The sequence below is a fragment of the Anoplopoma fimbria genome, chromosome 6, assembly GCF_027596085.1.
Source record: "Anoplopoma fimbria isolate UVic2021 breed Golden Eagle Sablefish chromosome 6, Afim_UVic_2022, whole genome shotgun sequence".
Classification (NCBI taxonomy): Eukaryota; Metazoa; Chordata; class Actinopteri; order Perciformes; family Anoplopomatidae; genus Anoplopoma; species Anoplopoma fimbria.
The window spans coordinates 9,940,250-9,968,129 of NC_072454.1; the positions used below are offsets into that span (position 1 = coordinate 9,940,250).

General features: G+C 40.3%; 2 protein-coding genes across 2 annotated transcripts; one reads left to right on the forward strand and one right to left on the reverse strand.

The window, feature by feature from the left end:
• Positions 1-218: 218 nt before the first annotated feature.
• Positions 219-8,106, reverse strand: dis3 (DIS3 exosome endoribonuclease and 3'-5' exoribonuclease). Its single transcript, XM_054600243.1, is given in 22 exon segments — positions 219-785; positions 954-1,076; positions 1,190-1,348; positions 1,470-1,638; positions 1,834-2,048; positions 2,437-2,593; positions 2,727-2,813; positions 3,021-3,148; positions 3,333-3,417; positions 3,547-3,611; positions 4,105-4,206; positions 4,301-4,417; positions 4,545-4,691; positions 4,878-5,015; positions 5,177-5,290; positions 5,540-5,707; positions 5,936-6,103; positions 6,245-6,294; positions 6,297-6,317; positions 6,590-6,786; positions 7,008-7,165; positions 7,776-8,106. Coding segments are annotated over 22 exon segments (2,856 nt in total). The 5' UTR covers positions 7,995-8,106; the 3' UTR covers positions 219-716.
• A 538-nt stretch (positions 8,107-8,644) lies between these two features.
• pibf1 (progesterone immunomodulatory binding factor 1) lies at positions 8,645-27,751 on the forward strand. The gene is made up of 18 exons (XM_054600368.1): positions 8,645-9,093; positions 9,184-9,284; positions 10,771-10,969; positions 11,085-11,204; positions 12,507-12,640; positions 13,056-13,164; positions 13,290-13,409; positions 13,516-13,577; positions 13,701-13,826; positions 14,365-14,463; positions 18,415-18,580; positions 19,818-19,968; positions 20,371-20,461; positions 21,388-21,490; positions 23,520-23,650; positions 24,998-25,082; positions 26,753-26,932; positions 27,220-27,751. Exons 1-18 carry the CDS (start codon positions 8,827-8,829, stop codon positions 27,271-27,273), a joined length of 2,298 nt encoding a protein of 765 aa, XP_054456343.1. The 5' UTR covers positions 8,645-8,826; the 3' UTR covers positions 27,274-27,751.
• Positions 27,752-27,880: the final 129 nt, after the last annotated feature.

Here is a 27,880-nt window from a genome sequence, read left to right on the forward strand (position 1 = left end):
TACTTCAAGAAACGGGCTGGATTGTCACTTGTCATTAAATTAACATGAATTCTTTGTCTAGCTTGAGAATAAATGTTTTTGAGGTGGTAGTTTGTGTATCTTGACTTAATGGCTACATAATTGTTTTAAGCAAGACCAGAGGTACTCGACATGCAATGCTTAGGGGCCCCTTTTGAAAAACAAGAGGCCAGAAGGCAAATAATAAAAAAAACATTGATATTAAGCAGATCTAATTTTTTTTATTATTTTGTTTTACAATAAACAAGCTCTACTTTGTTTTGATGTGTTTTTATGAAATCTTCCATCTTATATAAATTACAGAAGAAATTATTTTTTTAAACTGAATTAGAAGATCACCTGTTAAGTTGAGTACTGCTGTGGACAATAAAACTTGTCTGTATTATGAACCACTTTCTGTCCAAGTACTTTAACACTGGGCTTACATAACGCATAACAATAAAAAACACTTTAATGATTGTAACTACATTTTTGACAAGTTACACTGCTCTATGTACTAACAAAGGTTTCACATCATATAAAACGAGCAGAGTGGTGCATGTAAGGTTAGAGCAAAACAGCTTTACAAAGGTTGATTTATTAAAACGAGCACCGCTGCTCAAAATATAACGTTTATCTTGTCAACGCATATAGACTTTTGCAACTTCTTGATCTGGAGGATCAGCTGGTGGTTTGGGTGAATTGCTCTGCTCTCTGCGTCAGCGGTCCAGTTTTGGTTTCTTGGCCTGTGGTTCAACATCTGGGGCTGGAACACTCACACCAGCGATCTGAAATAAAGACAATTAACTTAAAAGGCTGGTAGTCTTGAGTAAATTGAACAATTACCCAAAAAACTTAAATAGACAAATCTACGTGTATGTATGTACAGGTAGCCATAATTGTGTAGAACTGGTTGTTTGATAGTGAACCCCAAGTTCAGGTTAGTCAGTCCTTACCACAGGTTCAATCAGAGACATGCGGATCTTCTGGTGCTGAATATTGGAGGCATCCAGGCTGATGGTGACCTTCACCCTGTCAAATATGCGGAAGGTGTGCTGCTCTACTTTCAGAGTGGGACCCTGAACACATTTACAGAAGAGATGTTTAAAGCACAGCACTCACTGATGGTTTTAGTTTATCAGTGTTGATCCAACCAGCTATTATAAAAATAAAAAATAAATAATAATAATACCTCTTCATCAAAAACAAGGGTTGGGCCGGACTTGTCTTTGCTGTCAAAGAAGACCGTTCCCTCCAGGCCGAACTTTGGGATGAGTACGATGATTGCGTTCTTCCTCACAAACAGAACAAATCCCTCTTCGTTCAGTATGCCTCTGCTCTTGAAGAACAACTGGAAAGAGATTATATTCATTAAAAGCAGGACTTTGTGTTGAATTGTGCAGTATGGGTCTGGGTTCAGGACAGTGGGATTTTCATGTGAAATCAAACCAGTGGTGTCCACATGTGTTTACCTGTGTGTGGAAGGCCACAGATGCCCTCTGTGCATACTGAGACATTTTGTGTCTGTAATTGAGGTTGTTGGAGAGGGCTGACTGCTTTTGTTTATCCATCAAATCTGGGTAGGTGCTGTCTGCTCCTATGGCCACAGCCAGCAGGCGGTGAACTATAATATCTGCGTACCTGTGCAGAGGAGCAGATGAAGAGGATGGAGGAGGAGGTAGAGGTTCAGATGGAGAGAAAAAGGGATGAATATGGAAGACATAAGATGGTTAGTAAGAACTGTGCTGTTGTAGTGTCTAGGTTGTGCACGCCTTTGTTATAAAAGGACCAACGCGACAATTTTTGTCAAGATGCGAAGAATATCTGTTTTCTTACCTCCTAATAGGGGACGTGAAGTGTGTATAAATGGGTGAAGCAAGGCCATAGTGGTGGAAATCGCTGTCCATGCCGGAACAAAAATAGACGGCCTGCATCATGCAGCGAGTGGCCAGGATGCGCAGTAGCGTGTTAAAGTACGGGAAGCCGTCCACTCTGGCCACGTCAAGGGAGTCAGCCAGGGCCTTTGCCGAATCTGTGTGGATCTCCACATCCTGGAGAGAAAAGGTAACGCAGGGTTGACAACTTAAAATATATTTATGGTAGAAATAATGAGCATGGATGTTAGGTAATGTTTATCATGGAGGCCATAATAAAACTCTACTGTTCAGCTGTATAGCAACTTTGACCTTTGTTTACTGACATTTGCCCACAGGAACAGATAGTTAAAGAGCATACAGTTCCCCCTTAAGTAGACTGATACGTAGACTAAAATGCCAGCCTTTTGTTTGAATCACTGAACAAACCTGAGATGTGGCTAATTAATGGACAACATCCTCCATTCATAACAAGACAATTCATTAAATTAGCTAAATCTCAGACAATTAAAAAACTTTTAAAAACCAGTGCAAATATTCTGCATGACCATCCGTCTCCACTCACCTTGGACTTTGCAGCCTTGAGCAGGATGTCGTAGTTAGATGGAGGCGGCGCCGGATGTTTCCTCAGCATTGCACAGTCTGGAAATTCATCGTAAATCTTCTGGGCAACTGAAATATTGGCCAGCAACATGAACTCCTCTACCATAGAGTTTGTCTCCCTAATAAACAAGAGAAGAGCTTATAGGCATATGTCCGAAACACACAGCCTGACAAACATTACAATGAGCTTCTGAAGAGAAAAGGGTTTCAAAAAGGATTCTGCAGAAAGCTCCTTTTTTTGAAGTCACCTACATGAGTTCTTTGGTCTGGAGGTCAATGGGGTCGTGGGTTTCACTGTCAATGTGGAATCGGACCTCTAAGGAAGACAGTGTCAGCGCCCTGAAAGGTAACAAATGTAACATAAAACATTGACTTCAATTTTAAGATGTCAGTCAATTGGAATGCATTTTGAAGACAACAGCACACAGCGTATACCAGTAAAAACTCAAACCAAGAGCATTTTCTGACCATAGCATTAGAATACATCCTCCTTCATTGTTTAAACCTATTCTTCAGCCTCTATCTCTCCTAACTTCCAGTCTTTACCCTTTCAATATCCTCTTCCTCTTGAGCACTTTGGCTAGTTTGTTGAGACCTCGCAGGCTCTTGGTGATGTCATCGTCCTGGGTGGTGTCATCAATCCTCATCTGGGCCTCAGCGTAGGTCATAGATGCCTGTAAAACAAGGAAACACACATTAACAAAAATCACACTTGAAAACACCTTGACCCTATAATTTTGTGTCTTAAAAAAATAGAAAGCAGGTGGTAGTTATATCACAGTGCATTTGATTCACACATCAACTCCAAACATTTTGATTATGTTTTCTGTCATCATACATCGTGTGTTGGTAATATACCTTGGAGTTAATGACACTTTTTGTGAACCGGGTCTTAATGATTTCAGCATTGGGGTTCATCTCCCAGATACATGAGAAAGCCAGCCTGGTAAAAAAAAAAAGACAAACATTTAAACAGCAAATCAGTTTGTTTGTTTATTCACTGAAATATTTGGTGAAAAGAAGGAGCGCTGATGATATTTATTATGGTGCGAGTGTGTATGCATCTCCTCACCTTTCCACGTTGGAGCGTAGAGAACAAAGATTGGAGCTGAGCAGCTCAGGAACCATATCAATCCTCTGATGGACACACAATGACAATTATTTAACTTCTTTGTGTCAAAATATCTTTTTTGGAATCAACAAATTCTAAAATCAACTATTTCGTAGTCAAGGTAAGCGTATTGGTTAGCATGACACATCCACATTTTTAATACAACCCCCCCAAAAAACTGGACTGAAATCATAATTAGATTTAATGAACTTTCAATACCAAGTGTGTTTGGCCTCTTTACAAGGCATATATTCAGAGATAAAAAAAGATGAATCAAATAGTGAAGAGACATTTGTGTGATTAAGCTGCAGTCTGGCTTATAATGGGGGACTGTGCCAACATGCAACAAAAATAAAATAGCTGAAAACATGGCAAAGGTGTCAAATGTCTACTGCATTGTAAACAGGTTTGCTGCTCACATACTGTTCCCAAACAGGAAGTCTTATGTTGGTAGTGACGTTCATATTCTGATATTGAAAGTGAAAATACTTGGATGCAAGTTTGTGTGTTTTTCCTTACTTTGCCACACAAGTAGACAGTGGTGCCACGGCTCGCAGCCTCTTTGTCCATAGCGTTGCCAGGTCTGATAAAGTGACTTACATCAGCGATGTGGACGCCCACCTTCAAACAAACAAATACAATTCTTTAGTCCCATACGTTATGCAAACACAAATGTTTTCTTCTACTTTATAATGTATGAGTCCAGTATGTGCACCTCAAGGTTTCCATTGTCCAGCTCTCTACAGTGCAGGGCGTCATCTATGTCTGTACATCCAGGAGGATCCACACTGCACACTGTCAGATGCCTCAGGTCCTCTCTCTTCTCCATGTCCTGTTCCACAAACATCAACATCAATACATACACACACCTATGCACACATTCCTTAGAATCTTAGGGTGATAAATGATTACCAAAACCGTCACTAGAATAATACTCAGTGTATCTCAAGAGGCATTACCTCTGGTGTGATGGCCCACGGCGTCTTGGGAAGGAAACTGAGCACAGCCTGAGAGAAGGCCTGGTGGGGGACGTCATGCTCCAGCAGCAGCACCTCCTGCTCCGTGTCCTTCTCCCCGGCATTTCCCAGACTGCGCACAAAGTGGCCCTAAAGAAGAAGAAAAGACTGATTTATCTCCGAGGACTGACTTGGTGTTTCTGTGCGTATTTTATTACGTGCAACGCTAAAGAAGTGCGTCATAGAAATATAGAAAACCTAAAACAAAGTTTCGGTCAAACTTTGGCAAGTAGAGATGTAGGATATATTTGACAGCCTGAAGAGGTTCCAACTCACATTGGGATATCTGGAGTGTTTGGGCCAGCCGTCGATGGCCACCATGATCCTCTGGCCTGCCAGCGTGGATGCCTGACGTGTTTCAATGCGAATGCGTGGGATACGGCGGTCTGCCGGGGTGAAGAGATGGCGGGTTGACTGTAAGGAAAAGGAAAGAGATGGTCAATGCTGAGGATAGGACAAGAAGGTTGCTAGACGGTTTGAACAGTACACAGAGACGTATCAACAGCTTGACATTTTGAAAATCAATCAAAAAATACCTCTGTATGACACATGGTATTAGAGAAGTCGAGGCTTACCTCTTTGATTTGGGAGATATTGAGCATGCCACAGAATGGCCTCCAGTTCCTTTTGATGATTCCCACTACTTTGCCTGTTGGCTTCCTGGCTGCTTCAGCTGCTAATATCCTCAACTGCTCAGACACACAGGAACACAAGGGTTATTGAGAAACTGTAACTACAAAAGCCACATTGTGGTTATCATTCAATTGCTAGTCTCTTTTGTTGTAGCACAGAACCCTGATACTGTCCATTCACACCCGTGAACACCCTGCTGAGTTTTATTCAGACAATAACACTATAAGTAGCAACATACACCTTCAGTTATAAGCAGAGAGAAAAACAATCTAATAACTATTCCTCTCAGTCGAACCCCAACTCACGGATCTCTCCTCCTCCTCTTTGTCCTCCTCATTATCGTCCTTCGCTGGGCCTTCATCCTGCAGCATGACTGAGGAGGGCGCCACCCACTGATTGCGCGGCAACAGCTGCACGGCAACCACATCTTGGTACACTGCTCTGTTGAGGTTCTGAAGACCTTGGATGATCACCTGGCAGCAAGACGAAGGAACAGTAGAGAGTTTTAAACATTTGCATGCTGTCCTTTTTCTTTCTTACAGTCAGTTAACCTGTAGTAATTTTTTCTCTAAATGGAAAATCACAACATGACAAATTCTCACTCAAACCCAGTAGATGTCTGCGTGATTCTTGCATTTCCAGATTTTGGTGATTTTTCAAGAAAACACTGTACATTTACAGACAAATGCACACAAACACACCTCTGTGCTGTCTTCACCCTCTCCCTGAACAAAGACAGTGGCCTCCAGGTAGTTGTCCCTGCTGGCCCTAAAGGTGCCCTGGAGGAAAGTGCCGCCCTTAATTCCTGCTTGGATCCTCGACAGGGGGAGGTGCTCTGGGAATAACACCTTGCTGCTAGTGATATCATGCTGAGAGGGGAAAGAAAAAATAAATTAATGCAAGGAATAAATCACAAAGAAAGGGCAGGGGTATAAACGGGACAAACAGATACAACTCATGCATAACCAAATCGCTTTTATTTCTATATGTAAATAGGATAGAGAGTTTACCTTGTCATCATTGGACAAAGCCAGACGGTCCACAAGTTCAGGGTTCCTATCAGACTCTTGATGTACTCTTCACCTACAACGTAAGAGAATAAATACTGGTGACAAATCTGATGCCATTTGAAAGCATTCTAGTATCTAACAGGAAATAGTGACAAGGCCCTAGGAGACGTCTGCTTGCTGAAACATGTGTGGTTGTTGAATCAGAGCGACTGGTAACCCTCTGCAAGTTGTGGTAGAATTTACAACAGCTGTATTCTTGATATGCAGCGCGTTTGGAAACTGATGTGAAACAAATTGCTACCGTGCCCGATAATATTTTCATTTCTCTGAAGAAAGAGCGCTTACATCTGTACACCAGCAAGCCGCTCTCCTCGGCCTTCTGCTTGTTCCCTTGATCATTGGTGAGGAGGACCACCTTGAGTCCGTCTGCTTCGGACTCGGACGTCTTCAGGTGCTGGCTGTACCATTTTGCAGCCACACGGATGGCGCGGTCGTTACGGTCATTGGCGCTCTCTCCGGGTTCTCGTTCAATGAATGTGTCTCTGGAAAAATAGAGATTATAAGGATGAATGTGTAAGATTGACATAAAGGGAAAAAAAGTTATGTCATACTTTTCAAAAGCAAATTAATGTTGTAAATGAATGTGGCTCTGGGCAATGTAGTTTTTCTCAGATTACTTTGACAAGCTTTTGCTTTTTTACACATCACTATTGTGAAATGAAGATGTTGTGATGCAGTAAAAAGGTTAGTGGTGTTTTTGTACCTGTGATGTTCGTTGGTAAAGGTGTAGAAGCATTTCTCTTTCTCGTGTATAATGTCCTTCAGGCGTTTATAGACTGGTGCACTGCGGTGGCGAACCTCCTGTAGCACCGTCTGAAGGATTATCACATTACGAATCACAGGGTCCTCCAACACGTCAATCTGTAGGACACAGAAAGAAAGTAAACACAAGAGTAAAGAGTCTCAGAGCTATTCAGAATTAAGGTGCAAAAGGTTATCAAAGGGATATAAAAATGGCCTAGAATCAAGAAATCACCATTCCATACATTTATGATAGACCTCCACTGCAACTTGTCAACATACTGACATCATAGTCAAATAAAGACAGACAAAGAAGATTATACAGTACCAGTCAAAAGTCTGGACACACCTTCTCATTCAATGGTTTTTCTTTATTTTTTTTCTACATTGTAGATTAATATTGAAGACATCCAAACTATGAAGGAACACATATGGAATTATGTGGTAAACAAACAAATGCTCAACAAACCAGAATATGTTTTATATTTTAGATTCTTCAAAGTTGAATGAGAAGGAGTGTCCAAACCTTTGACTGGTACTGTACATCATAGTCATATAAAGACAGACAAATAAGATTATATAACTGTATATATATAGATATATTAGAAGCACAAAAACCATAAGATGAGGTAATGAAGTTTGTATTATCACAGTACATGATGATCTGTATGGACAATGACAGGAACCTTTATGGTGGAGTACACATGTAAAGCTGTGAGAGGCTTTTTACCTGGTGCAGAACCACATTAGTGTCAGGGATCACATAGTGTGGATACGTGCACAGGTTGCTCTCAACACACGCGTCTCTCTGCAGCACCGTGGACTCCTGTTTGCATTCCGCGCACACTTCGCTCCCGCACCAAATATCATCTCTCAGGTAATGCTCGCGCACTATCTTCATCACCCCACCCGCCCGGGTCTTCTTCATGAAGGTTTTAGATTTCAACATGATGACGTTCAAACCCTTAAAAAGATAAAATCCAGACGTTTTTCTCCAACCATTTGATGACAAGCAGGGAGTAAAAGCTGCCCATGTGTAAACTAACTCAGTGGGCCGACAAAAAACTTTGCCAGAGTTTTGACGAACACGTGAAGTCAGATTTCAGGTGTTGATATCAATCGTGTGTATTACTATCTAATTATAAAACCATGTAGGAAAATAATACACAACTTATCCCTTAAGACATTACGGTATTTTACATTTGTGTTTATTTATATATAAATAAATATATATTTATATATATATATATATTCATTTATATATAAATAAATATATATTTTTATTTATTTATATATATATAGTACCAGTCAAAAGTTTGGACACACCTTCTCATTCAACTACTTTGAAGAATCTTAAAATATAAAACATATTCTGGTTTGTTGCATTATGTAAAATAATTGTAAAAATCGGTGTTCAGGGCTAGTTTTGGTTGGCCATCTAATACATGTTCGATGAAAACAAAGCAGAAGAAGGCAGAAGAGGGGCTGGTTGTCCGAGCTCACAGCGCCCCCTGTGGTTTCGGAGGAGGTACTGCATGCACCGCGCATCAGATAAGCGCACGGTCAGGTGTAGTACAGGCTCATTCCTGCAGAGGGCGCTGTAGTCGACGCCACTCGTCACCGTCGTAGTTGGCGGTACGCAGGTGGTTCGGAGCGGGACCCTTAAAAATCAAAACACCGTGTGCTCTTGTCAGCTGCGGGGCTTCACTTTGAGGTCGTATATATATATAATTTCCGTGAGTATGAGCTTGTGAGAAAAACAGGACCAAAACAACAAGAAAATGCCTCCCAAGAAGCAGCAGCAGAGGCCGGCAGCAGCCAATGTCTCCAGCTCCCTGGACCTGGAGTCGGAGGACATCAGCCTGGAGACCACCGTGCCGACCACCGAGGACATCTCCTCCTCCGACGAGCAGCGGGACGGCTCCCAGAAGCTGACCCGCCAGCTGATCGAGAGGAAGCAGCTGCTGCACAACGTCCAGCTGCTGAAGATTGAGCTTTCTCAGAAAACCCTGATCATAGACAACATGAAGGCCGACACCATGTCCAAGGTAGAAACTTAACATTTCCAAAAGTATATCTTTATTTTGCAATGATATTCTTGTGATTGTTTCCATGCATGCGTTGTGTTTATGTGTCAGATTGAGGAGCTGGAGGAGAGGCTGAATGATGCTCTACATCAGAAACAAGTTCTGGCCCTGAGACTGGACAGCCAGCTGAAACTCACTCAAGAGGAGAACAGGTAAGGACATGTTGATTTATACATCTTATCTATTTATCTATCTGTCTACAGTACCAGTCAAAGGTTTGGACACACCTTCTCATTCAATGGTTTTTCTTTATTTTTATTTTTTTCTACATTGTAGATTAATATTGAAGACATCCAAACTATGAAGGAACACATATGGAATTATGTGGTAAACAAACAAATGCTCAACAAACCAGAATATGTTTTATATTTTAGATTATTTATAGTTGAATATTTCCAAACTTTTACTGGTATATCTGTTATAGATAGATGGATGTTTATATTATTAGATATTCATTTATATAATTGTATGATAAAGTGATATCTTGTATAACTAACTAGGTTATTCAAAGTGTGCAAAAGAACGACACTGCCTTAACATTTAACATTGTAATACAATACCAGTCAAAAGTTTGGACACACCTTCTCATTCAATGTTTTGAATTGGTATATATATATATATATTAATTTATATATAAATAAATATATATTCATTTATATATAAATAAATATATATTCATTTATATATAAATAAATATATATTTCTATTTATTTATATATATATATATACAGTACCAGTTAAAAGTTTGGACACACCTTCTCATTCAACTACTTTGAAGAATCTAAAATATAAAACATATTCTGGTTTGTTGAGCATTTGTTTGTTTACCACATAATTCCATATGTGTTCCTTCATAGTTTGGATGTCTTCAATATTAATCTACAATGTAGAAAAAAATAAAAATAAAGAAAAACCATTGAATGAGAAGGTGTGTCCAAACTTTTGACTGGTTCTGTATATATCTATATATTTATCTGCAACCTTTTGAAGAGGTTGTAAGAGCAAACAAATATGTACACAATTTCTTTTTTTTCAGGATTTTTTTTACAGCCGTACAGTAAGGTGTCGTCTTGGCAGTGATGTTGCTAAGACACAATTAACACACATATTAGTGAATACTAAGTAAACTCCAATTAAGATCACACACACGAGGAGGCAGAGCCTGAAATGTCTGTGTGTGTAAGTGAACTGTTAATAATTATCAAATTAAAGATCAATGTATGAAGAAAATGTGTGAGGGGTTGCCTTGCCTTTTCAATTCAATTCACTTTATTTTGTTTAGCCCAGAATCACAAATTACAAATTTGCCTCAGAGGGCTTTACAATCTACACATGCGACATCCTCTGTCCCGGAACCCTCACATCGGCACAGGAACAACAACCCAAAAAACAAAAAACCTTTTAAAAGGGAGAAAAATGAAAATGTTAATTACTTCTGTGATTTTCCTGCTGTGAGAAATCCAAATTAAAATCATCTCCCTTTATGCCAGTTAAGATGAAATATAAAATCTTGAATAGGGATATGTATTCGAAACAAGAAAAACTGTTTACTAGGATAACTCTACTTGTGTTATCTATCCCATCAACTAGCTGGTAAGCACAAATGTAGACTGTTCTAACGAAGATTGTCATCACCAGGAAGCAGCAGGCTCTGCGTAAGCAAGAGATGGAGGCCATCCTGCTCAGGCAGCAGCAGCTGGAGGAGACCAACCGGCAGCTGTGTGACAAGGCTGGAGAGCTGCGGAGGTCTCTCAGGGATCTGGACATCTCTCAGGGAAGGTACCAGGAGCTCCGCGACCTCCCTGAAGACAAAATCTCCATTCAGGAATACGTAGCTGTAAGTATGTGGGGGCTTTACTTCACCTTTAAACCCCTTTGTTGGACCAGAGAGACAAGATATGATAGAGAGCATGATGACGCTGACATGGCGACCCTTTTCTCTGTGTGGTTAGATGCGTTTCTACGAGGTGGTGACTCCTCTGCGGGCTCAGCTGGCTGAGCTCAGTGTGAAGAGAGGCAGTTTGACTGATGACCTGAATACACACAGAACCCAAATGAAGGCTCTGATGGAGGTACGGCGCACATACACAAGCACTTGCACTACACCACTATGCTGCATTCTCTCATCTCTCTGTAGGAGTTCACTTGTGTTGGAGTTACGCACATTATGGATTATTGTTTACTTTATGTTTATCACCATTTGTTTTGTTTATTTCCATTTAATCTCTGTCAAAATCATGGACTGAGTACACTGTAAAGTTCAAATAAATATAACTGTTGAACAGCAAGGCACTGCTATTTGTGATATATGCGTTAGTGAGCACAAATATAAGTCAGTACAACAATCGGCTGCATTTTTGGCATTGTTTAAACGCTCAAGAACAAACACACTTTAAACAATCACTCACTCCTTCAGGCATTCAGTCAAATATTTAGAAAGCATAGGCATGTAGAATGCAGAAAGTGTCCGGAGGTTCAGTTACCTTTTAACTTTAATGTGAAAACATGGAAGACACGTAAGACACCTAAAAAGTGTTCTGGTAATGCTAGACCTGTCAGTTACAGCGTCCTCGGAATGGTCATTTTCACAGCCTGCAGTGTTTAGGATGAGAGTGGTGTGATAAACTAAAATATGCCATCAAGTCAGCAGACGCCCTGTCGGCATAAATGACACATTGATGAGATAATGATGCAACATGCTGAAGGCAGGGTAATAATTTGGCAAAAAAACCCAACAACAACATGATAATGACAATCCTGAGACCCTTTAAGACTTCAACTTTTTACCTTCATCATATACATACAGGTACACACATGAAATTTGACCTCTGCATTTAACCCATCTGAATCATTTTGGGAGCCGTGGGCTGCTGCGATGCGCATGGGGAGCAGCTTGCTGTTCAGTGTCTCGCTCAAGGACACTTCGGCCGACACCATGCGACCTGCCAACCTTGTGGTTAAAGGACGATCCGCTCTACCCGCTGAGCCACAGCCACCCCAAGACTTAATAAGCATCGTTTGAATGCCCCAGAGTATCTAGATATTGTTACTGAACAGGTGCTTGCCTTTGTTGTCACAGTTTCTTATTTCCACTTAGACACATCCAGCAGGTAAATTACCCATCAGCTCAAGATGACTCCATAAAAAAAGGATATGATGTTCACAACATGAATGTGCTATTAGAGAACCGGCAGGGACTGTACCACACTGTTAAGGCAGCATGGAGCAAGATGCTTATGGAAATTGTCTTGACAGGGATTCTTGCTTAATTCCTACTGGAAAAATAAGTGTTCAGGAGCTAAAATCCTTGTTATTAGTGTAATAATAATGATGTGAATACTCCATAATGAAAAAGTTGTGTTTTGTATCCACAGAGCTACGAGGAGGAGCGGCGGCTACGTACTGAGCTGGAGTTGAGGAGCCAGAGACTGACACTAGAACTGGCCGATACCAAACAGCAGATCCAAGAAGGAGATTATCGTCGGGACAACTACCCTGCTATCAAACGGTGTGTGTGTGTGTCTGTGTGTGTGTCTGTGTGTGTCTGTCTGTGTGTGTGAGAGAGGCAGAACAGGAGCCGTGACCTCTCTGTAGACCTTCTTATGTAATGAGGAGGGATCAGCCGTCTTTGTCTCCTTTTGAATGTTACAGTACAGTTTTGTAGACTGTGTCTTTTAAAGGTGTTCGCACTTCAAATAAGACAGGCAGGCAAAATCCTTTGTGTTTGTTTTAGTGATGGAGGATCAGGAGTCAATATGTTCTTGAAGGTTGTGTGTATCAAATTTCTTATTTGAAGTTTAAGGGACTATGAAAACAAAAACAAAAAACATTTTAGTCCAGTATCGTTTCCTCCTTTATTTAAATTCTGGATATGTAAGTTTCAATTTTAAATGTATTTTAACCTTTTACTCTGTGGTTTCTAGTGAGCGTGACAACTTCGAGTCAGAACTGAAGGACTTAAAGAGAAGATTTGAGACACTAGACTTGACTCACACAGCTGTGACCAGAGAAAGGAACACACTCAGCAAAGAGGTGATCACACACACACACACACACACACACACATACACACTCGCAGCATAATTTGTCTTAAAAGTCTCTCTGATTGTACTTTGTTCTTTTTAAAAGTTCCTATTTTTTTTATTCTTATCCTCCAGATGGCGACATTGCAGCAGTCAGTGACTCTCCTGCAGAAGGACAAGGAGTATCTACACAGGCAGAACATGGAGCTCAATGTCCGCTGTGCCCATGGAGAAGACCGCCTGGAGAGGCTGCAGGTTCATACAGTTGATCAGCTGATAATAATAATAAAAAAAAAAAAAGATATTCAATTATAGGAAGGAGACTTCTAACATGCTCCCACTTCTTGATTCTGTGGTTTAGGTGCAATTAGAAGACACTAAGAAGGCGAGGGAGGACGCCTATGAAAAATATGTGGCATCCAGGTTAGGATCTGATATTTGTAAACCAGCAGCCAATAATCTAGTGTTTTTAATGTGGGAGACCTAAGCTGTTCCAGTCCTTTTATGTTCTTTTCTTTTGTTAATTTTCTCATCTTTCTTCTACAGAGACCGCTATAAGTCAGAGTACGAGACCAAGTTGAGAGAGGAGCTGGAGAACATCAGGCTGAAAACCAGTCAGGAGATAGACAATCTGCAGAGAACATCCAGGGAGATGTATGAGAGGGAGAACAGGTATCAGTCTTTTTTTTTAATAACTCCTAAGAAACAGCAAATATTTATGTATGTTGGTAAAAACCATGAAAAATATCAGGGGCCTGTCGAACCCGAGGAAGTTGCACATTTTGTGAACATTATCTAGCTAATGACATTTTCAGAAAAGACCTGTGTTGTTTATCTAACAACAAGTCATTTAATGACAACCTTTCTCAAACATCAAGTGCAGTTGTTGTTATAATATTGCAGGAAGCTGTGTCTTCATTCTTATTTCTAAATGTGAGCAATGTGTTAGGGCAGAGATGAATTGAGCTCACAACAGAATTAGTGAAAACAATTTCTAAACTGACTTCTATCTAGAATACAATACAGCATAAGTCAGCAACTGAAAATATGACTGCATGTGAAACATTAAATAAGAGGAACAGCTATGAGCACAGCCTCAAAATAAAAGGAAATACCAGCATAACTTCAAAAGAATAAAAGCTTTTTTAAATGATCTATAGCATAACAGAACATGCTGATTCCTTTGTCTTGTGTTTGTGTTGTTAACCAGGAACTTGCGTGAGGCCAGAGACAATGCCGTGCTGGAGAAGGACAGAGCTGTGTGTGCTGAGAGAGACACTCAGTCCAGATATGACCAGCTGCTGGAACAGTGAGTTTTTAACTTCCATCACACACATAAGGATTTCATACATCTGTCCATACAGTTTGTATCATATTGTGTAAATATATATTGACAAACGGGCAAATTTAAGTTTTTCCTTTTAGTATTTTTTTATTGCTTTTCTTTTATGACTAAAACTCAAACAGTAAAGTTTTAAGTGTCAGTCAAAAAGTTGGTTCACCTGATTTACCCCAAAAGAAACAAATTTTCACACTCTGATAAAGCAGATAAGATCATATTTGTTTATTATAAAGGAAATTCTATTTACCTTCTTTATTAATGGGACAAAGGCTGAAAAAAACCCTGGTCGAATAAAACCAAACCTATAACTATAAACCACTAAAAAGAGGAAGTTTCTTCTGCCACTTGGGTGAACTAGCCCTTTAAAGTTGGAGCGTGTAAACAATAAATAATAATAAAATTCTCCTGTTCTACCTGTTATTCACCATGTCTTAAATCTGCTCCCTGCAGACCAAGTTGCAAGCGCCGCTTTTAGATACTCAAGTGAATCAATAATTAACACAAGATGTCATGCCATCACTGTGTTAAACAGCTCCATCTGCCTCTTCGAAGTTAAACAGTACAACTGCTGCACTTAAATGTAGGTCACTTTCTGGCTGCACTCAAAATGCTGTCCGTCAGAGAAGGAACTTCACCTGAGGACAACTGTTAAACTGACAGACAACTAGGTACATTTCTTTTGCACCCATGTATGAATATTAAAATATGGCGTCACATGGTTAAACCACATAATTTCCTCATCTTTGTAGTGTGGGCTTGTTTGTGTGGCCTCTGGCATGATTTATAAAGCAGGCATCATCGCTTTGCTTATTAGTGACGTGGTTCTTAGTTTATTTATTATTGTAGTAAGCTTACGTTCAGCTTGAATTCTTCCGGATATTTCCTGCAAGCTGTGAGCTCATCATTGCTCTGATGCTGATGTGTGAGCCGGCAACAGTTTGTCATTAGCGCATGTTGTGGGAGCTGCAGGACTTTGGTGGATGTGGTTCATTGTTTCTTACTAAAGATCACATGAACGCTTTGCTGTAAGTGTGGCGTCAGAAGTTCAATGACGGTCGGTTTTTAAGCAGCTGGCACTCCTCCACAACTTGAGAATATCTGTGCTTCCCCAACAGCACTCATCATGAAGCAATCCGCCTCCTAAATGCTTCCCATACACTTCACGGGCATGAGCGATGTGGTTGCACTGTTGTATTTATTGTATGGTTCCTGTGATTGTAATTGTGGCAGTGTGTTTTTGCTGTGTGCGCTATGTGATAATATATTTCGTTGTTCAGCACACCGGAACAAATTGCAAATCAACTGCGGTTGATATGGCAATTAATTACTGAATCTTAAGTGAATCTGCCTCTCAGAAGTGAAATGGAGGGTTTGAATTCAAAGTGAGACAGGATAATGTGTATTACTGAAGACTATTTAGATGCTGGGGAAATTTAATAGCTCCTTTTAAGGCTTGCTTCATTTTTTTTTCTTGTTCTTGACAAAGCTGGGGCATCGATGCAGCTAAAGCCTGTTGTTTTGTATTTTTTCAGATTTTGCATATTTTATTTGCTGCTTTTTTGTTATTTCCGCCTTTCCAACATCCTCCTAGTGATTTTTGTCCAAGTTGCTAGTCACTAGCTCGGCCCCGGGCAACGATGCCCAGCTCGGTATTGTCTCAAAAGATGCCTCAGGGTCACGGCCTTGTAGGAAGTTTCAAATCTTGCGTGGAAATTGCAACAGATATATTGTGATCCCGGCTGCACTCACACACACACACACACACACACACACACACACACACACACACACACACACAGATGCAGACACATACTTTAAGTGGGGAAATGTGTTCTTATTGGAGGAGTTATTTCAGTCAGCCTCCTGAACAATGTATCCTGTTTGTGCTATATTTTACTACTGCCTATAAACAAATATTGTGTATTTGCATCTGATTTTTCTAATAACACATTTTGGAAAGGAACTAAGTGGGAAAATATGTTTCCTCCACACGTGTGAACTTCCACTCATGTTTCAGAACTACGGAGCATTTTTTTTATTTAGACTTTGTTCCATCTGCAACCAACAGGCAGACAGAAACGCACGTACACAGCAGCAGCAGCAGCAGCAGCAGCAGCAGTATCTCTGTCCTGGGTTACTACTACATACCAGTCATTTCTCTAGATCCAAGCCACCAGCTGTTAGTCTTTCTTTACACACACACACACATACATACACACACACATACATACATACATACACACACACTTCACTCTCTCTTGCTCTCTCTCTCTCTCTCTCTCTCTCTCTCTCTGCTGCGATCACATTCCCTCTCTGCGTCGCATCGCAAGCCAGCAACGACAGATGCAATCCTCAAGCCCTTAACCCCTAACCCCACGCATGCCCCTATTTTTGGGGCAAAGAATGAGGCGGACAAGCTTGAAATGGCGTCAGATGGTTTGAAGCAGAGAGGACAGGCTTGAATCTATTACAGAATGCTGGCAAACAGGCTAGTTACGGGGATCAACATGTTCAAAACAAAGCCGAAGTATTCAGTGCGGTTTTCCTTTTTCACCCCTCTAGCAGACTTTAACGTTGTTGTAGTGAAATTGCCTCCGGGAACCCCCGAGTCAGGTGCTAACTATTCCCATTAAACTGTCATTTACAAATACAGAGAAAAGCCCACTCCTCTGATAAAGCAAGTTACATTTTTTTGGAAACTTTTTTTTCTTCTCTGCATCTAGATTGCAGCCACCATTAATAAAAGAAGGCAATGTTGACCATGTGTACATGTCTGTCACTGTTAGCACTCGGCTCAGGCCTGCGCCCCCCTGGATGATGAAATCCTATCAGGTCAGCTGTAATCGAGAGTTATTAATATTATCCAACCAACCTCCATGGTTTGATAGAGTCTGTGTGTTGGTGCTTGAAAGCTGCCTGTGGAAGAACACTGGGTTAATAAAATATTGAATATCTTTGTTTAACTTTTAGGGCTGCAGCAAATGATTATTTTCACTTTTCTGTTCTGTTGATTTTTGTTTTTCTTCAATGAATCAATTAATTGTTTAGTTTAGAATATAATGAAGAAAGCCCTTCATCATTTCTAAGAGCATTAAGTGATATCTGCGAATTGCTTGAACCCGACTCAGTTTAAGATGACGTGAAACAGAGCAAAGCAGAACATTATCATACTGTATTTGGGGAGGTGGAATAAACAAATGTTTGTCTGCCTGATAAATGACTTATAACAATGATCAACCGTATATGTCAGTCTTGTGCTCTGTTTGATATGTTGTTGAATGACAGTAGAAGGGTTGGTCAATGTTGTCTTTTACTGAAGGCAAGGTGCTTCTAACCGTCTCTGTGTTGTGTGGAAGCTTTCCCAATACGTGGAATTGTGTCAGCTGAAAACAGAAACTGTAGATACTATTTTTTTAATTACTAAAAATCTAAGTTGAAACAAGTTCCTCCAGCTGCTAACTACCGTCATGACAGATAACAGATAACAGATGACATGAGAACAAACATTGCTAGGAGGGCCATAAAGAAATACTATGTTGAAACCATAGCATTTAAGACCTGCTCACCTGCTTGGCGACTTACAGTACTGCTGTAGTTGCCAAGACATAAGGAACCACAAAACCCTTTGAGCATAACAAACAGCATACCAAGCACTCATTGTGCTTGGTAATTTCCAAACAAGTGTGATTGTACTGAAATGAAGGAATACATTGCAACATTTATTTGGAACCAACAGGCATGCCTGAACTCAACCAGCGGCTCAGAGCTGAGTTTACCTTCTGTATCCGTCTGCACCGAAACACAATATCTCACTTCTTCAACACACTGACTCACATTCGTATTTAGTGAGGTGTGTGTGTGTGTGTGTGTGTGTGTGTCTGCAGTCCAAGATCCACGTGTGTGTCTCCGTCTATGCAGGTTTCGTCAGCTCCAGCTGGGTACTGACAGCAGAGTATCAGATCTGTCCAATCAGGCCAAGCTGCACTCCTTCGAAGCCGAGCGCGCTCAGATGGTCAAGGATGAGACGGCTAAGGCCCTGGCCCAGTGCCAGGTGGAGTGTGAGAAGCAACAGAAGAAACTGGAGGTACGCCAAAACATTAAGATGAAAAGAAGATGTTTTACTTGTTGCATTACTGCGGTATACCAAGTCATTAGTTTATCTCTTCATCTGTGCAGGCCTGTTCCGCTCATGATTTGATTTCAGCCAGTTAACAATTAAGGTTGGTTGGAATCTTAGATAGATATTAAATAATAAACAAGACTATTTTTGTTCGTTCAAATTCTACATTTTTAATAGTGGGGCAATAATAAATATAACAATGCCCAGATATACAGATTGACACCATGAGTGTTTCTTGGTGTCAAAGTTGTTCTACTTTCTGTAAACATCACATGAATGAATACAACTGAAAATGCACAACTGATGCGTAAATCATTCTTTCTGTTCATTTAGGGAGGAGTCCATCGATAGTACTTAAAGATTAATGCTCCACTCTCAGAATATATCTATCCAGTCTTTGTATGTCGGTCCGGAGGCTCCATTCTTATCTCTGTCCACTGTAGCAAACCCATTTACACAAGAATTTGATGCAAGGCAGATTGTTTGCGATGTCTGGATGCACTTAGCTGGGGTCCATCTCTTCACCTGTGTTTAACCCTGTCCTGCTCACCAGAGGGACATGACTGGTGAAACGATGCATTGACTCATGATCATGAAGGGGAGAATAAAGAATAAAGGCTGAAGATCTTTTCCCTTTTTATAAAACGCAGTGAATGAAGAGTTCGTTTAGCTTTTGACTTTAGAGTCTGTTGTTTAGCTTTGATTTTGTTCCCATTCTTTATAATAATAAGGTTTGAATCTTTTTTTGGAATTAAAGTCGTCCTTTCATTTAGATTTTCTTCTTCTTCTTCTTTCTCTTTGTGAATGTCTTTTTGTTTCAGTGTGAGTAACATAAAAAGTTTCAGTGTGAGTAACATAAAAAACTTTTTAATCTTAGTAGTTGCCATAAAAATTGAGAACATTCCTAGTAAGTTATAATAGTGCTTCAATAATGTTTCAACAATGCTTCTCTTTTTGTTAAAACAACTTAAAAAAAAAAAAAAAAAAGGAAACACAATTGGGGGGACTTGCTTTGCATGTGCAAAAATGGTGCCATTACGGTGAAAAAATTTGAATCCATATGCATCTTTTTTTTTTTGCACTGACAAATGTGACATTTACATTAACCTTTTACCTCAGGGACATCATTTTACAATTTTACTGGCCTTCAGAGGCTCATTGGCTCTCTTTTCTCTCTCTCTACTCTCCTCCTGTGTCACAGCTCCTGACCCAGGAGTTTTACAGACTGCAGACGTCATCAGAGAGGCGGACGGCGGAGCTGCAAGCCCAGAATGCCGAGCAGGCATCTCGGCTGGAGACGTACGAAAAGCTCGAGCAGGAGTTGGACCAAGTCACCATGCAGGCTGCTGAAAGTAAGAGCCGCACTCCTGACACAACATTACACACATTGAAGTGTGGTCAGAGAGAGGAAAGTACAAACAAACAATTACAAATGCCTTGGTCTGACATGTAAGAATGTGTGTATTAAGTAGGTACCATTGTATTGAATGAATATGTAGGGAACAGTAAAGGACAAATTATGGATTTTCTATTGTCAAGCTGGAGTGAAGGGCCTTGTGACCGTGGATGAAACAGAATTTTAAGGAGACAAGGAAGATGTTGTGTAACACGATAGATTTTTACTACAGGCTTGTCTGGTAGTTTTACAAAATACTTACACAGGAACAGGACAATTAAAACACCCACGCATTACCACATTGTTATCAGTCTTGGAGATGTATATCGACATTATTTGTGTTTCTGTCTGTTGCCAGTTGAGAATGAAGAGGAGGCCGAGAGAGTGCTGTTCTCGTACGGGTACGGAGCCAATGTACCCACGACGGCCAAAAGAAGACTAAAACAGAGGTACGGCACACGATACGCTTCATGTTTCAAGAATCGGAGGACACATGATAAGAGATATCATTACAAACGAACACTGGAATTTGCTCACATCGCACCTGTGTGTGCTTTTCCTAAATATACTGTATTCATTAAGAAATCAGCATGCGAATATAGTATGGGTTGAATTGATATGTTGGTGTGCTGATACATCAGACAGATATTGGATTTGTGCCCACAATCATTTGGTCGTAGCTTGTGGTTTGTATTGTTTTTACCGTGTGTGTGTGTGTGTGTGTGTGTGTGTGTGTGTGTGTGTGTGTGTGTGTGTGTGTGTGTGTGTGTGTGTGTGTGTGTGTGTGTGTGTGTGTGTGTGTGTGTGTGTGTGTGTGTGTGTGTGTGTGTGTGTGTGTGTGTGTGTGTGTCCATGGCAAAATCCTGGAGACACCTACTGTAGGGGGAACTACCACAGAGGGGGTTGTGGGTACTTTGCACAGTGTTTATATTTATATCTGTCTGTCTGTTGGCACATTATGTCACCATGGTATACACAACTGTGAACGATGCAGTCACGAAACGTTACAGGTGTGTAGATCAAAAATAAAGGTTAGGTTTGAAGACGGGTGTGGTCCGAGCAAGGGCACTGCAAGTAGCGTGTTAGGACGTGGAGAAGCCCCTGGCCCGATGTGGAGTCGCAAGATGGTCTATAGTTTTACTTAAAAAAAAAATAATATAAAAAAAATGCCACTAAATACAAAATATGCATTTTACTCCACACTTCACTTTAATTTGAAGCATGTATGCGCAGCCAAAAGCTCAAACTGATCCCAACTGTTGCGGTTACATTAACAGCAGGGTAAACAGCATGGAAGTACACACTAGTGTCAACTTGTTGGTGTTGTCATGTTTTGGAATTTCCACAACTGTGTTTGTGTTTGTCTGTCGTGCAGCGTTCACCTGGCCCGCAGGGTGCTGCAGCTGGAGAGGCAGAACACGTCTCTGAGGAGAGAGCTGGAGAGACACAAGTCTCAGACAGGACAGATATCTGAAGAGGTAAAAACACACACACACACACACACACACACACACACACACACACACACACACACACACACACACACACGCAGCATTCAGGTGTTCGCCTGCCTAGGGATCATTATTAATGGGATTAAGTTAAATTTTATGTTTAGAAAGAAGATGTAAAAAAAAAAAAAAAAAAAAAAAAAAACACTCAAAGCTCTGCAAGTCAGTTCCTGCAGCACACACTTGTTTTCCCCCACTATAACAAATCTCCTACAGCAACCCAGATTATGGTTATTCCACAGCCTCTATCAAAGCCATATGATTTATTTCAGATGTTTTTCACCTCTCCCTGATGACATAACACAGTCATTATCACAGAGCCAAGATAGGTGGCTCCTCTCTCATCACCATTTACCTCCTCACACCATCGCACGATATTCTGCAGTGAAAGTCAGAGGTGAGAGCGCCTCTAATCGCTCTCTTAAAGACGGACGCTGCAAAACAAATAAAACAAGCTTGTGAGACCTCATGGTATGGTCCCCATACATGTCATCAAACACACTTCAGGATTCCCTAATGGGAGTGTCTTCTGCCTTTTTTTTTTTTTTTTCTATGAAAATTTGTCACTTCTCCGAATCTGCTTTAAATAGCCGTGCCATTAAAATGACAGGTTGTTCAAGAGCAGACAGCAGACACCTCACTCTTTTTATGAGAAGAGTGAGAAGTTTGTCTTAGTACCTGTCACTCTTGTTGGGACAGAGGGAAAACACTGCCAAACACCGTGACGGCCACGCACTTCACTCCCCCAACAAACCCAGCAGGCCAATCATTCAGGCTTTTGTTGTGTTTGGCATATCATGTGCATGTGTGTGCAATGCTGAGACTTTAATTTTGGGTGTGCGTATTTTCTCTGTGCGTGACTGTGTGCCAAATTTGTGTAACTGAAGTCACATGTCCTAAAAATCATCCAGTAAGGATTGAAAACATGAGAGGGACAGCTTGGGCAGCCAATGCGCTTGCTCTGTTCTCACTCCTTATTATAATCTCAATGAGAAGAGAGATTGTGCAACATAGAATAGAGCGGCTGAGCAGGTTTCAGACTAAATAAGCCAGCCATTCAACTGTCAGGTGTGACTGGCTGGCATTTGTCTTGAATGCCTCATAATGCACCGAGCGTGAAAGAAAAGGGTGAAAAATTAGACTTTTTATTCACGTGAAAGGGTGTTAACCACTTAAACCACCCACACAGATGCCCCACCCTCCCACCCAGTACTGCTCACTACTTGCTGGCTGTAAAAGTGGTTTAATGTGTAACACCCTAACTTTATCTATTGTTTTGCAGATTCTAAGCATGATACTGACTGAGTAATATCTTTATGCTCACAGATCCTTATTTGAACGACCATCAAAAACACTGAAAATGTGCTTTTCTGACAGTCATTTCAAGAAAGTGGTTGTTAAGATTATTAACTTTCACTGTATTACCACTTTATGACTTCATACTTGTACTTAATAAAAAAGGATACGCCTTCATAAAAACGTACATTTATTGGCACTGAAGCGACGCGGATGACATTAGAGATTAGGAAATCTTGGCAGTGGTTGTTGCTTCTTGAGTCATTCATACGTTTTATAATATTAACCCCATGTAAAGTTGAGCGTGGTGATAAATCTTCTATCCTAATACAGGTAATTTCCTTTCTCGATAACGACATACATCATGATATAGCATGTTTCCCAGTAATTCAATAAAACGTTTAATGTAAAGCCTATTTTTAATACTTGCCCTAAAGTAAAGTCATTTTTAAAATGGAAATATTCCTATTATACTTAAGTCATTTTCAGTATATTGAACATCATGATGACAGATATGTAGCTCTTGTTGCATCATGCGTGCCTCTCCACAGTTTGTGGACTCGTACAACCTGTGAAATAATGTATACCCGAGTCTCAGGTGTATTTTTAAGTTGAGGTAAAAACTTTTAGTCGAACCTGACAGAGTACGCGAAGTAATTTCTATTATGGTTGCCTGATTATGCTCATGTGTGTTGTTCCTCAGTTGTTAGCAGCCAACCAGCTGTTACAGCAAACACAGCAGCCCTATAGCTACCTGATTGAGACGGTGAGACAAAGGGACGCACAGATCATCTCGCTGAAGGAGCGTCTCACTTCGCTTGAGGACGATGTCAGGTGCATGTACAGAACACTCAAAAAGAATAACAGGTCTCTCTATATGAGAAGGAAATTAACTTCAATCAACGTCCTTATTTTTAATTGGAAACAATTAAGTCTTGTGCCTTGTTAATTTAACATTTAGTATGGTAATTTACTCCCCACCTTTGGGCGTCTCTGCTTTATGCCTATATCCTTTTGTCTGCATCTGTTCCTCTCATTCCTAGTTTATTATATCTTACTGCAAAGCTGCACGTGTGCATGTCTATGCCCTATAGGTGAGTCAGCGCAATATAGCTTCCTGGCCCTGACCTAAATATCCCCTTCCCCTCTGTATTTTAACCTGAGAAATATGCAAACTGACAGACTACAGGTTTTCTCTTGCTGCACGCTACCACTGAGCTCTCACCTGGGGCAAGCAGCAGAGCGAAAAGAATCCTTTAAAATCCTCATAAGCTTCTCAAACCTCCCCATCTGACAGATATATTGAAGTCTTCCTGTGGCTATGCAGTGCTGTGTGTTGAACAGCACAGACTCTAAGACTTTGTGTACTTCAGCCTGTCTGTCTTAAGGATTAATTCTATTCACAGTTTGTTTGGTGATATAGAAATTGACAACACCAGTCTCAGGAGAGGCAGATCTCAGGCGATAAGACTCACGGGTTAAAATCTCTTTTGTCTAGATTCCTCAGTGAACTTTGGTGACGCTACCAAGCCTCTGTTCCATGATTTGCAAGATGATTTGCTTTAAAGCAGCACCGTCACAAGCTCCTGCTTGTATGTGTCACAGCCCCAGGAAAAAACCAAAACACTTTGACAGTAGCAGAGTTTTTTCTCACAAGATAGAATCCTAACAAACAATTAATAATTTAGTAGATTTTAGAAATGTGTGACTTATGTGTTTACTTTATTGCTTGGCTTTTGACAGTTTTATACCAGTGATTTATTCTCACAATGCTAGTAAACCAAACTGCTGCCCTCATGACTGATTGGTTTATAGTCCTGCATTTAAAAAAACAAAAACTATACTTAAGTAAAGGGGCCACGTTCAGGTTTTAATGTATACCACACCTCCACACCTGATGCTGTGTTGACCCTAACATAACCCCATCCTAAAGCCAAACACAACTCATTCTTGTTAACAATGGATAGCTACAGTATTCAGTATATTAGACTATTTCTCCAATGTGACAATATCATCCCTTAAAGAATGTCTTAAACCATAAATCAGTGATTCACAACTATCACATGACCTTGTAAGTAACTAGAATATTGAACTCATAACACACAATAAGTTCAGTTATGTTTTTCTATTAACTTAAGATCTGCTCTCTCTCTCTCTGCCTCTTTTTGGATACAACCCCAGTTCTCTGAGGAAAGAACGGACTGCACTGCAACAGGTGAAAAACAACATGGCCGCCGATCTGGAGAGACTCCTCAACCATCGAGAGGTACACATGATGAAGATGTTCGCTGCCGTATTTTATGTTGGCTATGTGATGTTTTCTACTATGATGATATGTAGTGAAATCCGCGTTAAATATCTCCCATTGTATTCCAGTATATTGGGCTGTTTCAGAATGGAAACAGGAAATTCTTGCAAAACCTTCCTTTGAAATTAAATATTTATCAGTAAAACCACCATGTTGCAGCACATGTCTGCGTTTGAAAAGGGTCAGAGTACTGCCGTTGATGCTGTAACAAGTGCTAACCTGTTCTGTGGAACAAATTTGGCACAAATATCCACCTGAACTCAAGAATGAATTGATTAGATTTAACTGTGCGCTCACAAGACACTTTCTTGGACATGACTCAAGAATTGATAAGATTTATGTCTAACAGGAAAAATGATACAATTTTAGACAGACATGGATTTAAATTGAGGGATACAACAGCGAGGCGTTAGTTCTTGGCTGCAACTAAAGATTATTTACGTCATTGATTCATCTTTCGTATCATTGTTTGGTCTATAAAAACATCAGAAAATGTAATCAGGAGAAAAAAGGTCACGACAACGTCCTAGTGTCCAAAATGATATCTACAAAACCTAAAAATATTTGATAGTAATTTAAGTCCAGGAAAAGCAACAAATTCTCACATTTCTGAAAAGGGAACCATTAGATGTTTGGTATTTTTGCTTGAAAAATTACTAACGATTAAACGATTATCAGAATGGTTTGCTGATTCATTTGTAACGAATCCAGTGGTTCCTAAACTTTTTCACGTCAGGGACCCCTAACTGACACAAATTAGACCATGGAGTCCCAGGGTCCCCCTTCTGATATGGTTTTTGCCTTTTAGAAGTTTAATACAGAAGATTTATGAACCAAAATAGCCCTTCATTCTGTTATTGTGTGAAAATAAATGATCTTCCTTTTCATGTGGACCCCGCTTTAAGAACCACTGAACTAATCGCCAAATCAACTAATCGTACAGCTCTAAAATAGGTTAGTTATTTCACTGTGTTGCAACACTTCCTTCAAGATTGCGCGTGCTCGTATGTGCATGCACGTGGGAGTGTGTCCCTCAAGGCAGTCGTTGGCTGGTCAAAGTATGTGCCCGGTCATAGACAGCTGTTCCTCAGCTTGGCTGTTTGGGATGCCACCGGTGTGCGCGTGTGTTTTTAAGTATGTGTGTGTGCTCGTGCGTGTGTATGTGACATGCCAGGGCTCATGTCCTCAAGGGTGATAAATAGAACCGTGAAATGGCCCAGAGTCCTCCCCTCTGCCCTGCTGCCCTGCTGCCACCCCTGCGGACCCTTGAGCTTGTTGAGCTTATTGCAAGTCGTCCCATAGTTGGAGTTCAGCAGACAAACATGTCATCAGAAAGCAGCAATAAACATTCCTGGAAACATACATTTTAAAGCAAATGTTGTCACAAATTGTTGATTAATATTATCTTAGAATATATTATAAGGTATTTCAATCATACTTAATATTTTGAACATGTTTATTATATGAATGTTTAGTTTACCTGTTTGACAGAATTGTCTTCAAAAATAACCTGGTGATTTAGTGAGATATCTGGCCTTTTGGACGCTACACTTTTTTTCCTCATAAAGATTCTTGTTTATCGTTTTACCCTCATTTTTCCTATTTTCATGAACCATGGGATTCTTTAGGAGTTAGCCGTGATGAAGCAGGTCCTGATCAGCATGCGATCCCGACCAGGAGACGCTCTAAACCTGTTGGAAACTGATACAACTGCTGTGAGGACCTCTGGTGCAGGGAAACACCAGTCCAAACAAATCAACAATACCACAGAAGAAGAGTCACCAAACAAACCCAAACCCACTGTTTTTGTAAGTGTCTTACTTGGCAACACCCTTATATGAGTCACACACCACCTTAACCTGCCTGGACAGAAGTTCAGACAAAGGAGCTCGAGAGGATGACGGGAAATTATTAATTACATTTCCGTTATTTAGTTTCATATGAGCTTTCCACTGTATTCAGTTGAGCAAAGATATGGTGTAGTATAAATCATTGAATCATGTAAAAGTCAAATTGGTGAGAATAGAGCTCCTGCTGGCATGCACTTTATACTTTTCTAACCATCATTCTTCCTCTCTTTCTCTTTCATTTGCAGACCAATAAAGAAGTTCCTGATTGGTACAAAAAGACGAGGCAGAAACCCAAATGAGCATTAATTTATGTTACTATTGGTGCTATTAATTGTCACTCATGGCTTTAACAATTTAATTATTTTTTTAAGGCTTTTCATAAGTCCGCAACTTTTGAAATACAAAAGCAGAAACTGTTACTAGAGTCCGAGTGTTTTGTTGTTCTCATCCTTGGTAACATATTATTCACAGAGGATAAATTCCCTGCGTACTGGTCCAAAACCAGAGGTATTACCTTCCACAGGGTACACATTCCTAGCTAACTGACGGCCCAAACATTCCTCTTCCTTGGCAGTGCTTTATTTTATTAGGTCTGTCTATCATTATTTTCTCATCTTTTCCAGGTTTGCAGATACTGGTGGGTACAGACAAACAGCATTGCAGGAACATTAGCCTCTAGTTTGTACGAGCGGAGGCTCCTTTGGCTTTAAATATAGACATAGTAGGCATACCTTTATCATTTCAGACATGTTCTTATCGGTGTCATATTAAACTTGACCGGAGGACTGCTTTAAAGCTGAATGCTTGAAATAGCTAGAAATATATATTAAAATTTGCTTAAAAGAAAACGATGTGTATCACTTGTATGACCTATCAATTTTTCGTACAAACTGAGTCGCCATGGCA